At 28.9% G+C, this 15,021-nt stretch overlaps 3 protein-coding genes across 4 annotated transcripts; 1 reads left to right on the plus strand and 2 right to left on the minus strand.

Moving 5' to 3' along the window:
• Positions 1–3,897: 3,897 nt before the first annotated feature.
• On the minus strand, positions 3,898–4,605 carry OCT59_001430 (uncharacterized protein; the record flags this gene model as incomplete). Its single annotated transcript, XM_025325245.1, has 1 exon — positions 3,898–4,605. The coding sequence occupies one exon, from the start codon at positions 4,603–4,605 to the stop codon at positions 3,898–3,900; it is 708 nt and encodes a 235-aa protein (XP_025182087.1).
• Positions 4,606–7,470: 2,865 nt separating this feature from the next.
• On the plus strand, positions 7,471–8,087 carry OCT59_001431 (uncharacterized protein; the record flags this gene model as incomplete). The annotated part of the gene is made up of 3 exons (XM_066139560.1): positions 7,471–7,589; positions 7,744–7,996; positions 8,076–8,087. 3 exons carry the CDS (start codon positions 7,471–7,473, stop codon positions 8,085–8,087), a joined length of 384 nt encoding a protein of 127 aa, XP_065988956.1.
• Positions 8,088–14,421: 6,334 nt separating this feature from the next.
• Positions 14,422–14,729, minus strand: OCT59_001432 (uncharacterized protein; the record flags this gene model as incomplete). Of its 2 annotated transcripts, none has more annotated exons than XM_066139561.1 (2): positions 14,422–14,482; positions 14,572–14,729. In XM_066139561.1, the coding sequence occupies 2 exons, from the start codon at positions 14,727–14,729 to the stop codon at positions 14,422–14,424; spliced, it is 219 nt and encodes a 72-aa protein (XP_065988957.1). The 2 variants fall into 2 exon arrangements, with proteins under 2 accessions (XP_065988957.1, XP_065988958.1); XM_066139562.1 differs by having other exon boundaries at positions 14,430–14,482; positions 14,576–14,729.
• Between the last annotated feature and the right edge of the window lie 292 nt (positions 14,730–15,021).

Below are 15,021 nucleotides of genomic sequence, written 5' to 3' on the forward strand. Positions count from 1 at the left end.
CAAAATAACGAAACAAAACTAAGCTAATGCCTGTTCATCCAATCCCCCAGGTAGCTGGAGAGGAACCGCCAAGCCTCTTATTCAATTGAATCCTAGGCAAAGCCAGATCAAACCAAAGTACCGGTGGAGCCACAATAATATACCTAAAGAATCCGGGTCTCTGATGCATGCGCATCAGCGCATTTCAGAAGTTTATAAAAATCACATGACCGATACGCAGTATTTAGTGTATTCACGTATTACAGGTATTACAGGGGAATGAAACTTTTCGTAGTGATAATAGAAATATATCACATATGTTAATTTGTTCAATCTGTACAACAAAGGTGATATGAAATAAATAGTGTGATATAATCGTATTCGTATTTAAAAAAAAACATCCGTAAAAAACCTGTTAATTTTCTTTGAAATTACCACAAAAATAAAACATTTCTTGAACCATTTTTTTTTTTTGCTACATTGCATCACATGTCGGGTAATTAAAAATCACTTTTGACTATTTTTTCGTTCATTACAAAAGATGATAATCTCGATTTTTTTTTTTAACCGGCAGATGATGTCATGTACTCACTAAATTTCTAAAAAAAGAAATTCATCAGCCACAAAACTTGTTATAGAACGTGACGATAAATAAACAAAATAAACAAAATAAACAGAAATATAACCATTTAAATAATGATAATTTTCGTTCCCACGTTTCCTGGTTTTTTATTTTTTTCATTCAAGAAACAATATTTGAGATGGCTACAAATTATTCACCAAAAACATTTTCATGAATTATTATTATACAATTATTCACAAAAAAACAATTCAAAATTAGACTTCGTACATCCAAGAAAATTAGAATCATTTTTTACAAACTGGAAGAATAGAAAATTAGAAAATCAAAGAAATTACCTATTAGTGTAAATACTTGTAGCGTTGTAATCCAAACTTACGAAGACGATGATGTAATTATTTAAATCAATTTATGAGTGTATTTCTTTTTTTATGGTATATTAATATTTTTTTTTTAGAAAATAGACTACTACTGTTATATGGTTAATTTGGATATTCAAAAGATTAGGATGTTATATTGAAAAAAGAAATCATATAGGCAGAATTGCAAAATCAAATTCGTTGGTTAAAGAAGCTGCCAACAACTTGATCCTAATATTGACCAAGTTCATTCAAAATGGACCAACCTGGGAGATGATGATGGCTACAGGCAACAAAAGACCTCGAATTCGAGAAGGCAGCCTTTGCAATCTTCGTTTCAGAAGTCCAAACGGGGATAAAAGAATTCGTAAAGTAGGCAATTGCTTTACGAAGTTGTAAGTGGCGATGTCGCACGCTTGATTACTGGCGTACATAACGTCCGGCGGGCTTGATCTATTCTAGAGCAAACCAAGAAATTAACGGGTTCCTGGGTCACATGTACCTCTTACGTTTGCCTCCGCTTGTCGCCTTTTTTCTTCATACAAAGCTTGACTCCGTTCTTTAATTAAAGTAGAAAAAGGTGTTTCACCACATACAAAATTTTTCTGAAAGATGGAGATGTAGAATTAGGATATTATTCTAGTTTTAATAAAAAAATTCTTGAAACTAGTAAATTTCTTTTAGAAGATTACGAAGTTTTTCAAGTAGTTAGAAAGACAAATTAAATTTATGAAGTTCCGAAGCTGAGAGTCATTCTAGAAGCCGCCAAGAAATTAACGGTTAAATTCGCAAATTATAAGCTCAGAGTTCTTCAATGACAACCAAGGATATAATTACTTTAAGAAATTTGGATTTTTCTTCTGATTATTCTGATGAAGCTGATAACTTCTATAATCCCGATAACTATATACGCACGCCCGATGGTTGCCGGCAACCGAAAATCCTTATGAAGAGAGGATGATTTTATCGTACGCTTGATTACTGGCGTACATAAAGTCCGGGCTTGATCTATTCTAGAGCAAACCAAGAAATTAGCGGGTTCCTGGGTCACATGTACCTCTTACGTTTGCCTCCACTTGTCACCTTTTTTCTTCATACAAAGCTTGACCCCGTTCTTTAATTAAAGCAGAAAAAGGCGTTTCACCTACAAAATTTTTCTGGAAGATGGAAAGGCGTTAATTTTTTGTCGAAATAAGATATACGATATACCGTATAACGAATAAAGAATTTACGCGTCCTTAAATTAATTCTATTTTCTTTGAATATTTAAGGAGGTTTATATTTAAGGGGTTTGAAAAATTATTTTGAAGCAGGAGTAATGAAACCAAGTATTTGTATTCTAGTTATAATAGAAAAATTATTGAAACTAGTAGATTTATTTTAGAAGATTACGAAGTTTAAGTAGTTAGAAAGACAAATTAAATTTGGAAAGTCCCAAAGCTGAGAGTCATCCTAGAAGAAACCAAGAAATTAACGGTTAAATTCGCAAATTATAAGCTCAGAGTTCTTCAATGACAATCAAAGATATAATTACTTTAAGAAGTTTCTTCTGATTATTCTGATGAAGCTGATAACTTCTATAATCCTGATAACTATATACGCACGCCCGATGGTTTCCGGCAACCGAAAATCCTTAATGAAGCTTGATTACTGGCGTACATAACGTGGAGGCAAACGTAAGAGGTACATGTGACCCAGGAACCGGTTAATTTCTTGGTTTGCTCTAGAATAGATCAAGCCCGGACGTTTGTTGGCTTTTTTCTTCATACAAAGCTTGACTCCGTTCTTTAATTAAAGTAGAAAAAGGCGTTTCACCTCATAAAAAATTTTTCTGAAAGATGGAGTTAGGATACGATTCTAGTTATGATAAAAAATTCTTGAAACTAGTAAATTTCTTTTAGAAGATTACGAAGTTTTTCAAGTAGTTAGAAAGACAAATTAAATTTGAAGTTCCAAAGCTGAGAGCCATTCTAGAAGAAACCAAGAAATTAATGGTTAAATTCGCAAATTATAAGTTCAAAGTTCTTCAATGACAAATCTTGAATATTACGATGCTAAAACTGGTTCACGATTACTACACTTTCCTTGACCGATCACGATGAGATGCTCAACTATATCAAAATGAAAAAGCAGAAAATTTGAAAGAAGCTTTTGTAAAAAGGAAGGGCCGAAGGGTTGTGGATCATACTGAAATACAGATGAATTGATTTATATCATAAATCAGCATTGCGAAGTTTGTTTAGCATGTAAATTTATTCCTTGTATTAGTTAATCTATATAGAAATTTTTTTTTCTTTTTTTTTGGTAATGTAAATAATTAAATTTATTAATAAACTCTTAACAAATTATTCAAATAATATATGCTCTTAACAATTATTTCTAATTAATAATGCTTTACCTACAACTTACAAACTCACTGGTCGCGAAGTACAACAAAATTTCTTATTAAAAATTATTTATTAAAGAATTCTTTAACTATTGATCTTAAAAGATTTTAATTAAGTTTATTGATGCAATAATTTGATTCATGTATCGAAAAAAAAAAATGTTTAATTTTTTTATGCTTGTATCATTTGTTCATTTTATATTAATTTTATCAAATTCTGCTTTAGTTGCTATTCAACCTCAAGGTTGCCGCGTGACAGTAGTAGTAATTCACTGTATGATCGATCCATTTCAATGTTTTGATTCAAGCAAAAAATAAACAAAAGTATCGATTTAAACGCACATTATTCATAAAAGACAAATGAATATCGACTCGTGCAATTGTATTTGGATTAAGTTGGAACACCCATTACTAGTTTTTATTTCGAAATTTCTGACATGAATTTTCTAAAAAAAATAAATGATAAAAAAATAAAAATAAAATATTTACAATAATAATAAAAATAACGTAATAATAATAATTAAAATAACATAATAATAATGATAATAAAATAACATAATAAAAATAACATAATAATAATTAAAAATAAACCCCTAATAATTATGTTCGTAATTTTGAATCCATTTGGTTTGAACAAACCACTCCCACAATTTATTTGTCTTGTTAACATCTATTCTAAGGAGTTTTTGTGCATCACACCTGCGAAATGGTAATGATTTTTCCATAGCCGTTCTGGCAGAGGAAATTAGTATGTATTTTGCTAAAAGGTATTGAAAAGGCGTAAGCCTTAATGTTGTAGCTACGCAAGCTTCTTTAGGATGTAAATAGTCATAATACGGGAATTGTATTATAGACCGAGGTTCTGAACTCCAATTGACTTTTGGGGTTATTTTTTTAAGTATTGACTTGTCAAGTTTTAATAGTTCAATCATTTTCCATAATTCATAGATTGAAATATTGAGAAGATGCAGATTTTTATCAGTTACAATTGATTCGTACCATCTCCTTCTGCTTTTCTTATCAAGTTGATTAGAATTTCCTGATTTTCTCGAATAAGGGCTTTTTCTAATTTTATTATTAGGGGGAACTCCACATAGAAGGTTAGAGTGATTTACGTCAACGCTAGAAGAGGTAGATTTATTCGATAAAGGCTTTTCATACTCCTTTTCCGAATCTTTAATCAATTTTAGTAATTCCGGAGATGCGTCGCAAAGTCGCATTCTATATTTATTCGATTTACTAATTAATGATGTTGATGGTTGCGCGAAAGAATTGACGTCGTTGGTAGTAGAAGATTGCATTATAAATTTGAAAAAATTCTTTCGATAAAGAATAATAATTTATTTGTTTTTTTTTAAGAAGTAAAAAAATTTTTTGGTTTGTTTTTTACAAGATGGATACTTTTTACGCGTTATTTATACATGAAATTTTTCATAATCAAGATAAATTAAAAGTTTATGCAATTAAATTAAAATATATATATATATATTGTAAATTTTTAATAAAAATATATTCATAATTATTTATTATATTTGAATAATTGTTAATCAATATATATATATATACCAAAACATTATTCAAATATAGTATTCAATATATTTATTATAGCAATTACAGATAATTATGTAACATAACAATCGATTTAAATCGGATAATAAACGCGGGTTTATATTTGAAATGTTTCTTCCATGATATTAGTACAGGCAAATGTTTTATTGTAAAAAGGGAGTTCATACGAAGAAAATCCATACTCATGGCCAACTTTACCATTATTTTTTATTATTATCAGTTATTATTGATCTATAAATAAAATTCGACGATATATTTAATATATCTGTATTCTTTATTTAAGTATAAATAGGGGTTAGCACATAAGATTTTCTTACGGCAGGCCGATGAGGAGATATTCCTTTACTATGGATACACGAGTAATGAAATTACAAGGGCATGTGAACATGAGTACCAGCAGATTCTCAATGACAAAAAAATATTTTACCAAAGAACACCACGATTTATTTTTTATTTCATGGTAAAATAAAAGAACGTGACGTGCAGATTATATTCTACAAATTCCTTGTTTAATTGAATAACGAATTAAAACCACCGACATTTCCTGTCCAATGACGACCATTTTCATTGTCTTTCCAATATTTTATTAATTATTAAAATATATTTCGTGAAAGATTAGATCATGATAAATATTTAATACTTGAACCTGTTACTTTGCTAAATTGATATCAACAAGGATATTACCATAATATTACCATAATTTGAATAATAACTTGCCAGATATGAAACAAAAAAATTCTTTATAATACAGTAATAATTATTATTATTATTACAAATGTGTCACATCAGCGATCCCATCTAATATGTTCTGAACTTATTAAAAAAAAGGTAAAGAATTCATATTTTGAAACAAAACAGTAATTTATACAATTTATATAATAACTATATTAGGAATAGTAACGTAAAATTTTTAAACTTAGTATGGTAGTACGTAATTACACACTTGGGACAAAGAAAAAAAATTTTAATTTTAGGAATTTCTTATTTTAAAATCTTTTCATTTTTCTTCTCTCTTAGTAAAATGATATCATATGCGATAAAAGGTGCATATAATTGATTTTATCAACTTTAGCATATGAATTACATTTCTCGTTGATTGGTAAGATATGCTGGGAATTTATTCACCCGTGTGAAACCTTACATCATTTGTACTATTATAAAGTTATTGCATTGTTTTAACAGCACATAAAACTATTGGATAATTATATTTTCGTCGTAAATTACTATTATTAATTTTTAAATTAATTTTTTCATTTGGATTAGAATTTTATTTACCGATTTTGAGTAAATATTTTTTTGTATCATTCAAAACTTGTTTTGGTGAAGTATCATTTTTTAAATTGTGAGTAATTTGAAACATGACTGAAAATGATCTAAATAAAGATCTTGACCGGCTGATTTATTGATGACCCATGTAAACATTCAAGGTTCTAAACATTCTATAATTTTATAACTCTACGTTTATAATTAGCCACCCCATTTCCAAAGTGAAATTTACTAAGATTCGAAATTTCGATGCGCGTACTTTGAATATTTATTGAAATGTATATTTTTGGTATTTCTTTCCATCACTCTTTTATTCCAAAAGAGTATTGATCGATAAAGGCTTAACCTAATTTAATTAAGCGTTTTGGACATGAAAAAATGAAACTTTTTAATTTAAACTAGTTCATTTTAATGGTGCCCATTTTAATTCAGTGAATCATAGACAACTTTATCAATTAGTCTATATATGTATAGTACAATGATACTGACTTAGCCGAGCGCATCGCAGATGGAAAAGTTCTAGGCGACTAAATAATGAATTGCGCAGCATAATAATATGATCATCGAGGACGTATTTTTTGTTAGTTGTAATAGTGATTTAAAAAATTATTTATTATTCGTAATTATGAAATATATGTTTAATTATAATGAAATTAAACGAATAAAAACGTTTTGCATGACTTTAAAAATTTACAATGAAGTTTTATGGGTCGGTTCTTGAAATCAGTTTGGTTCGGACTTCGGAACGGTTTTTATTATGGTTAAAAATAGGTTTAAACCCAGGAGACTCAGAGTCCTCCGAATTTAGATCGATTCGAGAATTGACTACATCAATTTCCAAATTAGAGTTTTTGTTCTGCGGGCGATGAAACATTTCGGATTTGTTTCGCCTACTCATAAAGCCACTTCTTTTGATTTACGGAAAAATAACTAAAAGGCAACTTGATAATTTTCATGTTTTAAGTAGAAGTTGGATCGGTTATCCAGCAATTTTTTGAAATCTTTTTTTTTTTATTATATGCAATATATATATATATTTATTATTATTTAAATTATATTCATTTATATGCCCTTGAATAAATTTTACGATAATTCATTCATTCATTATACAGTATACTTCAAAATATTTTACTTTTTTTACGTTAATTATTTCCGTATCTTCGTTATCCATCCGTATAATCCAAACAATAATTATGTATGAAATTAAACACACGCATATCTTTCTTTGAAAGGAACATAGAGGCGTTATTATTTCGATTAATTTAGATTACAGGCTAAATGATTTCATATTTGTTTTTCTTTAGTTGTTTCGTTTCATAATTTACACAAAGATGTTGAAATGGCGCGATATTTCTTTATTTATAATATTTATGATTTATTTCCGTAATTTCCGCGATTTTCCACGATTTCATGCGTACCCTTATTCGTTTCATTTGTCTTTTTATGGTTTGTATGTTGCTGCGCAAGGTTTAAAAATTAAATATAAAAGCAACCATAACAGTCCCGGTCAAAAATAAGAATATAAAAAGATATTCTAAACAAAAATTTAAGATATTAATTATGATTTTATTTCATTAACAAAAAAAAAAAATCATTCCCTCAAGACCATCAAAACCGTCTCCCCCAAACCATCCTCAAAACCGTCCTCCTAACCTTCCTAACCTTCCTAACCTTCCTAACCGTCCTTACCGTCCTTACCGTCTTCAAAACCATCCTAATTATCCATCAAAACCGCCCATCCTAATCGTCCATCAAAACCGCCCATCAAAACCTCCATCAAAACCTCCATCAAAACTTCCATCAAAACCTCCATCAAACCCGTTCTCAAAACCCGCTCCTAAGAAAAAAAAAATTATGGTTAGTTAAGATGAATTAATTAAAATGAATTTATCCAAATTACAACTCTCAACTAATTTAATCTTTTTGCAATCTATAGTATACGAAGTAATCTGCTTCATTCTTTTCCGTTTTCGTTTCACTTTTAAAAATTTTATCCAAAAATAAGATTAAACAAAAACGCTTTTTTATATGTAAAAATAAATTTTCAATCAAATAAAATATTAATATGATTTTATTATAAAATGTAATGAAATGTGAAGTTCTTATCCATTGCTGTGCCATTATCTTAATCACGAAATCTCTAAAAATTATTAATTTAGGTACAATATCTGCTGCGCCATCTTATAATATTAAAAAATCAAGCTGATGATTATCCTACACGAAAAATTTTAAATATAATTTCATCATGACATACTCAAAACTAACATTCCTTATTTACGTTAAAACCTGAAAATGCAAACCAAATCGTCGAAATTTTGTAGCAACAATACCTCCATTTACCCTCAATAGTCAATGCGAAAAATATAAATGTAAAAATTAATTCTTATCAAAATAGTTTCGACCTTTGCAACAACCTTTTAGAAAATAAAAAAATCCAACTAATAAAAATAGATGTGTAAGAATTAGAATTCAAAAGTTGTGGCGTAAGAAATTACAAGAACATTTCTTCAAATACTTTCGAAAAAATTTAATGATATGGCGATTATGGCGTGTTTGTGTGTCGTATGCATTTCCAATCATAAATCAAATAAATAAACTGGTTGAGAACAATCAAGCCGTTTTAATTTTTTAAAAGACTATAATAGGAAAATAGGGATGGTGTGTACCGTAATAAGCGACGCAAAAATCTGAGTTGATTCTTCAGACGAAATAGAATATTTACGGGATGAAAAATTAATGTTTCAAAATGGAACAATAGACCTCTTTTCTTTTTGAAAAGACTGATGATATACAGTAAATATTTACTAAAAATAAGAACTTATGCCTTTGGGTAATAACTAATTATCCAAGGTTTTGCACAAATAAAAAAATGAAACGAAAATTTAGAAAGGGAGCATAGTACAGCATACCCTGTTATATAAAATAAGATAAATAATCATCAATTAAGTTTTTTATATGTATTCATTGTTCCTGAATTCAGTTTTTGTACAATAATTTTGATGCAGATCGTACAACGACAAATGAACTAATAATATGACGGCTCGGTTGACTTAACATTTCCTGAAATATATTACAAGAATTGTAGGACAAAAATAAAAAGAGAATATTTTAAAACAAAGAAAAATATTAACCACGATTTATTTATTTAACCAATAATTATTATTTTTTCATGATAACAAAAATCACTACCATTGATAGGTAGAGATAATAATAATATAATTTAAAATCTTTTTTTTTTTAAGTACTGTAATTAGTAATATTACGTAGAATTTTGAAATTTAAGTTCGCTTAGAATATATTAGTGACGTTTGATTAGGGGTCTAGATTCTCAATTGTTTAATTTATTCTTTAATCTATTTGTAATACAAAAAGATTGCGAAGTAAAATTGGGGAGAAAAATTATTTCACAACTAAGAATTCTTAGAATTTTTACCTTGTTAAAGGCTTTTCTGCTTCGGAGAAAAATAAAATGCCGATCATATGATAATGTCAATGCAACAAGAAATAAAAAAAGGCTGAAAATTCTATGGATTTTTCGTGACCCGGGAATCCGATAAATTTAAATCCACCATTATAGTAGTGGCGCAACAATTACGATATCCGGATAACAATTCTATATAATATAGACTCAATTTTTTATTAAAGTTGTACATAATTACTAATTTATGAGTGAAAGTGGAAAAAGTGGAAAATTTACAGAAGGTTAAAAAAAAGTTGCATACGCGTCACGCGCGTCACGTCTAATGAATTAATGAATTTTACTAATTCACGACTTCGCGCAATTTGTGTTACAAAGTATTATAGTATTACACGTGGGTTAAAGTCAGTTACGTATTAAGTCAGTTACGTGCTTTTCCTTTTACAGTTACGAATCAAATTCTTCACAACAAACACGATAATTCCAACAAAGTACAATACGAAACACGATCCTAATTCAGAAACTGTATATAAATAGAGGTCTTGGTCTAAACAGTGGTTAAACTAACTTCGAAAAAATTTTTTTTCACAACTACCCGCACAACTATACATTTTTTTTCACAACTACTCGCGAACGTTTTGGTGCGCGCCATTTTCCAAACACGCTTCTGTGTTCTCCGGAAATTATTATTAATTTGACAACTTTATTATTTACCATTTGACTTCAGAATAAGATTATAAAGTAGAAGAGTATAAGTTTATAATAAATTTGTTTGAAAGTTACTGAAAGCAACGAGGTAATTTATGATAAAAAATTATTTATGTCGTCTTTCATGGTAATTTGATAAAAGACTATTTACTGAAAGATCAATGACTTCTTTTTCTTTTGTTAGAATTGCTCGGGTCTACGAAAAAAAAATATCGGCGCTCTTCTCGCGTTCACCGCGTCCTCTTGAGAAAAAAAAATCGGATGGAGAAAATCAGAGAGAAAGAAATCGGAAGTAAAATTGGAACAGCTTAGCTTAATTTTACGAATGAAAAGGGACTTACCCGGAACCAAAGTGCAGATCAAACCAACTTATAGTAAAGAGGATCAGGCACAATTAAAAAAAGATCTAATGTTGGCGGGCGGAACGCGCACCTATAAAATAAAAATCTTACGGTCCTTCAAGGTAATTTATGATAAAAAATTATTTACTGTCAATGACTTCTTTTTCTTTTAAAATGTCGTCTTTCATGGTAATTTGATAAAAAATTATTTACTAAAGATCAATGACTTCTTTTACTTTTGTTAGGTCAAGAGTTTTTAAATAAAGAATCAAATATCAAGGCGCATAAAAGAACATTGTCTTCTTGAAAGCTAGATCTTGTTGGCTGTATTTATTGATGAAACGTTCAAAAAATGAAAGAAGTTTACCTAGAGCTTATAAATATACCATAAAACCAAGAGAGTTGAAAAGAATGTTTCATAAAGAAAAGGACAACTATTTTACCAGAATTAACGCGATGTCATTACAAATTGATTTTATTTTAAATGAATAATTGTACTTTTATCTGTTTCAAGTGCATATTAATTTTATTCCGTCCACTAGTTACTAGTTTCCTTTGCATTCTTTTCTAGTAATTTCTTATTATTATTTTTGGATTCCCTCCGATTTTCTTCATCTTCCTCCCGATTCTTTTTTCTCATGGTGAGAATTGATTTTTTTTTTACTATACTTGGCATGAATTTTGTCGAACCTGTATAAGATCTATAGAAGCAAATATTAACAAAAAAAATAAAAAAAAATATGAATTAGATATTAAACTCAGAATTTAAAGAATAAATCTGCTATATATTATATTATAATAAAACGTTTCTTCATAAAAAAATAGCATCACTTTTAATTATTTGCATTATTTGTTAAGATCGCATTATTTGTTAAGATCTAAAAGCAGATCATGTAGAGATTATTAGTAACCATGCGTGATATAGAAAAAGATAATCAAAAGTTGGTTCACCCTCAAGGTGCACCCGCGGTTTGGTTTACAGTTTGTTCGACTCTAGTATATAGTTTCTATGTAATTGTACTGTAACTTAGTTCACGTTGAAAATAAAAATAAATAAAAAGATCATCTCAATAGGTTTTGAAAAAGTAAATCTATAAATTAAAAGAAAGGAAGCTATTTTAAAATAAAAACAACAAACCTAGTGAGTGTCATTGTTGATATATAACGCATATGATACATTATCATAACTGTAAGCTGTAATATTGGTGTTGCTTCCTTCTAAGATTTCATTCAAAATTTCGGCTTAATACATTGGATTTACTACTTTGTTAACGTGTTCAGTTCGACATGCATTATCAAGTGAATGGGCTTTTAAAAGAAAAGCAAAAAATTTAGAAAGTCTAAATGATAAGAATTTTATATTAATGTTTTTAAAAAAAATTCAGAGTTCAAGTATATCGAATTAATTGTAATTAATATATTTATCATTGGCAGCGTCCCTAGCAGATAATGAATCAATTTCGTCTCTCGTTCGATCACTTAGATATTGATTGCGACACAACAAACTAAAAGAAAAAGGAATTGGTGTATTGACTAGTGAAGGCATAATGACAAAATGTTCTAATGTAGAAAAAAAAATATACAAAGAAGATTCATAAGAAACCCAAGTTATGAGATATAATAAATGATAATTGACGGAAATTGACGATGTCATATTGTTAAAGATTCATCACTGGGTATGAACGGTAGAAGCAATTTCACGCGGGTTTGATGCTTGATCTATTTTATTAATACGCAAAATCAATTAAATTTATTAATACAATAGTGATGATACGATAAAAAAAATTTGGTCAAATTAATCGAGACTTTCTATTGTTATTTTAGTACACTTGTTAGTATAATAAAGAAGGTATAATTTCATGAAAAATATTATCATCAATTTTCTTGATATTATTAATATATATATTTTTTTTATTAAAAGTGATGTTGAATAAAGATCAAATATATTAAAAAAGACTTTAATGATTTTTAGGAAGGATTACAGCTGAACAGCCAACACTGTTTAAACATCCTATAGTGGTTGTGTAGGATATATTGACAATTATATCATCAACGTCATCACACAGAATTTGTGAAGGCTGTTGATAGAGTACAGCTTTAAGTCATTTATGGTTTTGCCATTTGAAGTTATGAAGAGATTAATTGTGGTTGGCTTGTAGTTAGATATATAATTATATGATTTAAATATATTACATACTTAATTTATAAGATCAGCAGCAATACCGTGTCTTCCATCAAGAAATATTTATCACCGAAAAACGTCATAAGATGAGATCTAAACAGCCGAAATTAAATAATTAAAGAGAGCTAAACGGGTTCAAATTGTTTCAAACGTTGTATCCAACACACTTGATTTTTATTAATAAAATCTTGATAATATGGTTAGAATAAGATTATTGAGAAAATCAAGCCATTGTCCTGCTCTTTCATGAACATTCACTTACAAGCTCAATTATGACAAGTGATTAGGACCAGCATAATTAGGCAATGTACCTAGTGCGTTGGAGTTCGTTAAACGAAAACAATTTAGACACAAATCACGAGTTAGTGGCTCATGATTTTTCAATTATGTTATCAGATTTGTTACTGTAGCAACATTCAAATTATATATATATTGAAGGGATTGATGTAGAAACTTTAGCTTTAATTATTTATTATTTATTATTTATTATAGATTATTTGGTATACATAATCGTGAATCTAGTGAAGCAGTTACGCAGTAGTACTGATTCTTGCTGTAACAACTGCTACAGTTATGGTTGTAGGCATACTCAGGATTTGAGCTGATAAAAGAAGCCGCAGGTGACTAGCCTTGATTTCTTGGATATAATTAAATTCTATTAAATTTACTTAATGTTCGGCAGTGATATAAACAATAAAAATTCGAAACCAAATATATAATAATTTTATAAAGTTGTATATTTATTACAAGTTTACAACGGATTCGGGAGAATTTGTTTGACGAGTAAGTACAAATGTAAATTTTTTATTTACCGTTATAATTAAAATAATTAAAACAATTACCTTTTTTTATTAGAAATGAAATAATATTAAATCAAGAACATCAATCAATCAAAATTCTCTTGTTACTTGCAAAACTAATAATAATCAATCAAACCCATCGCGATATAGGCCTATTCTACTATTCTACCACGCTCTCCTCTTCTGATTCTTTGCTTATAAGTTATTCTCAATTCTTTTGTGTTTGTTGCTAAATGTTATTCCATCAGTCTTTCATATGTTCAATATCTAATCCATATTCCTATTAAGCTCCTATATGATTGCGTTTTTGGCCGATTTATCAAACGTAAAGACCCCTTTTTCAATTGATTTTTAATCTCCTCTTCTTTCTTTTGGTCGCTTCCCCAATTTCCAATAGCTTTTAATCCCACGTTTCTAACTTCTGAATTTCGGTAGTGTAATCTCTAAAAATATTGCCATATTTCTTTACCATTGTTCTATTTGTTTTTTTTCCTTCTGTATTAATAAAATAAGGTAGTTGAACAATTCTCAGCAAACCATAAATAGTGATACAAAACTCTACCTTTTGCCCTTACGAGAAATTGTAATGAGATTATCAGTTTGATTGAAATATTTTTACGGATGTGCCGAGTAGCAAATCATGCTCATCTGGTAACCTTTCGAGCGCAGTGAGTGCGGCGATCTTGTAATTAAGAAGAGTACCCTCTTACATGGTTTCATAAGGACAAAGTCATATCTAATTCTGGTTAGAAGTTGAATGCGCAACAGCAACTTAGAATCTTTTAGAGACATACAACTAAAGTGTATCCGCTGTGTCACTGTGTGTTTGTAGTTTAGAACATCATTTCGATGTAACTAAAGCCGTGAGAAATTCCATTTTCTCTTCCATTTTCCCTAACAGATATTTGAAGTATTATTGCCTAAATTAATACAATCTGATGAGGGGTTTGCATCAATAATAAATAAAGAAATAAAATAATGACCGACTCATTGAATGCATTTTTCCTTCCATCGACTTTTTTTTTGAAGTTCGAGAGCTTAGAAAGCCATTGATCTCTAACCTACGATTATAGAACGAGAGTCTCCAATCATAAGAAGGAAAATGCATATTATTGTTATAATAACCAAAATTTTGTATCATTTATCTAATAGATCAAAGAAGATAAGAATGAAAAACATCTCGGAATGGTAGTGAATAAATTACCCCACATCCAATATCTATGATGACAGGAAAATGGTTGAATTAATTTTTGGATGACAGAAAAAGCCAAATAGATTCTTTCTCGATCCCAAGATTTTTAGATGATCTTTCAAATTACTTTTTCAGGTATTTGGAAAAAATTCCCGTCTTTGTCCTTTTAATAAGTTTTGTTTATAAGTTATTTAAAGATGAAATGTGTGATACGTTAGGAGCCTTTTGAACTAATGTTCTT

This window comes from Rhizophagus irregularis, chromosome 1, assembly GCF_026210795.1.
Source record: "Rhizophagus irregularis chromosome 1, complete sequence".
NCBI classification, from domain to species: domain Eukaryota; kingdom Fungi; phylum Glomeromycota; class Glomeromycetes; order Glomerales; family Glomeraceae; genus Rhizophagus; species Rhizophagus irregularis.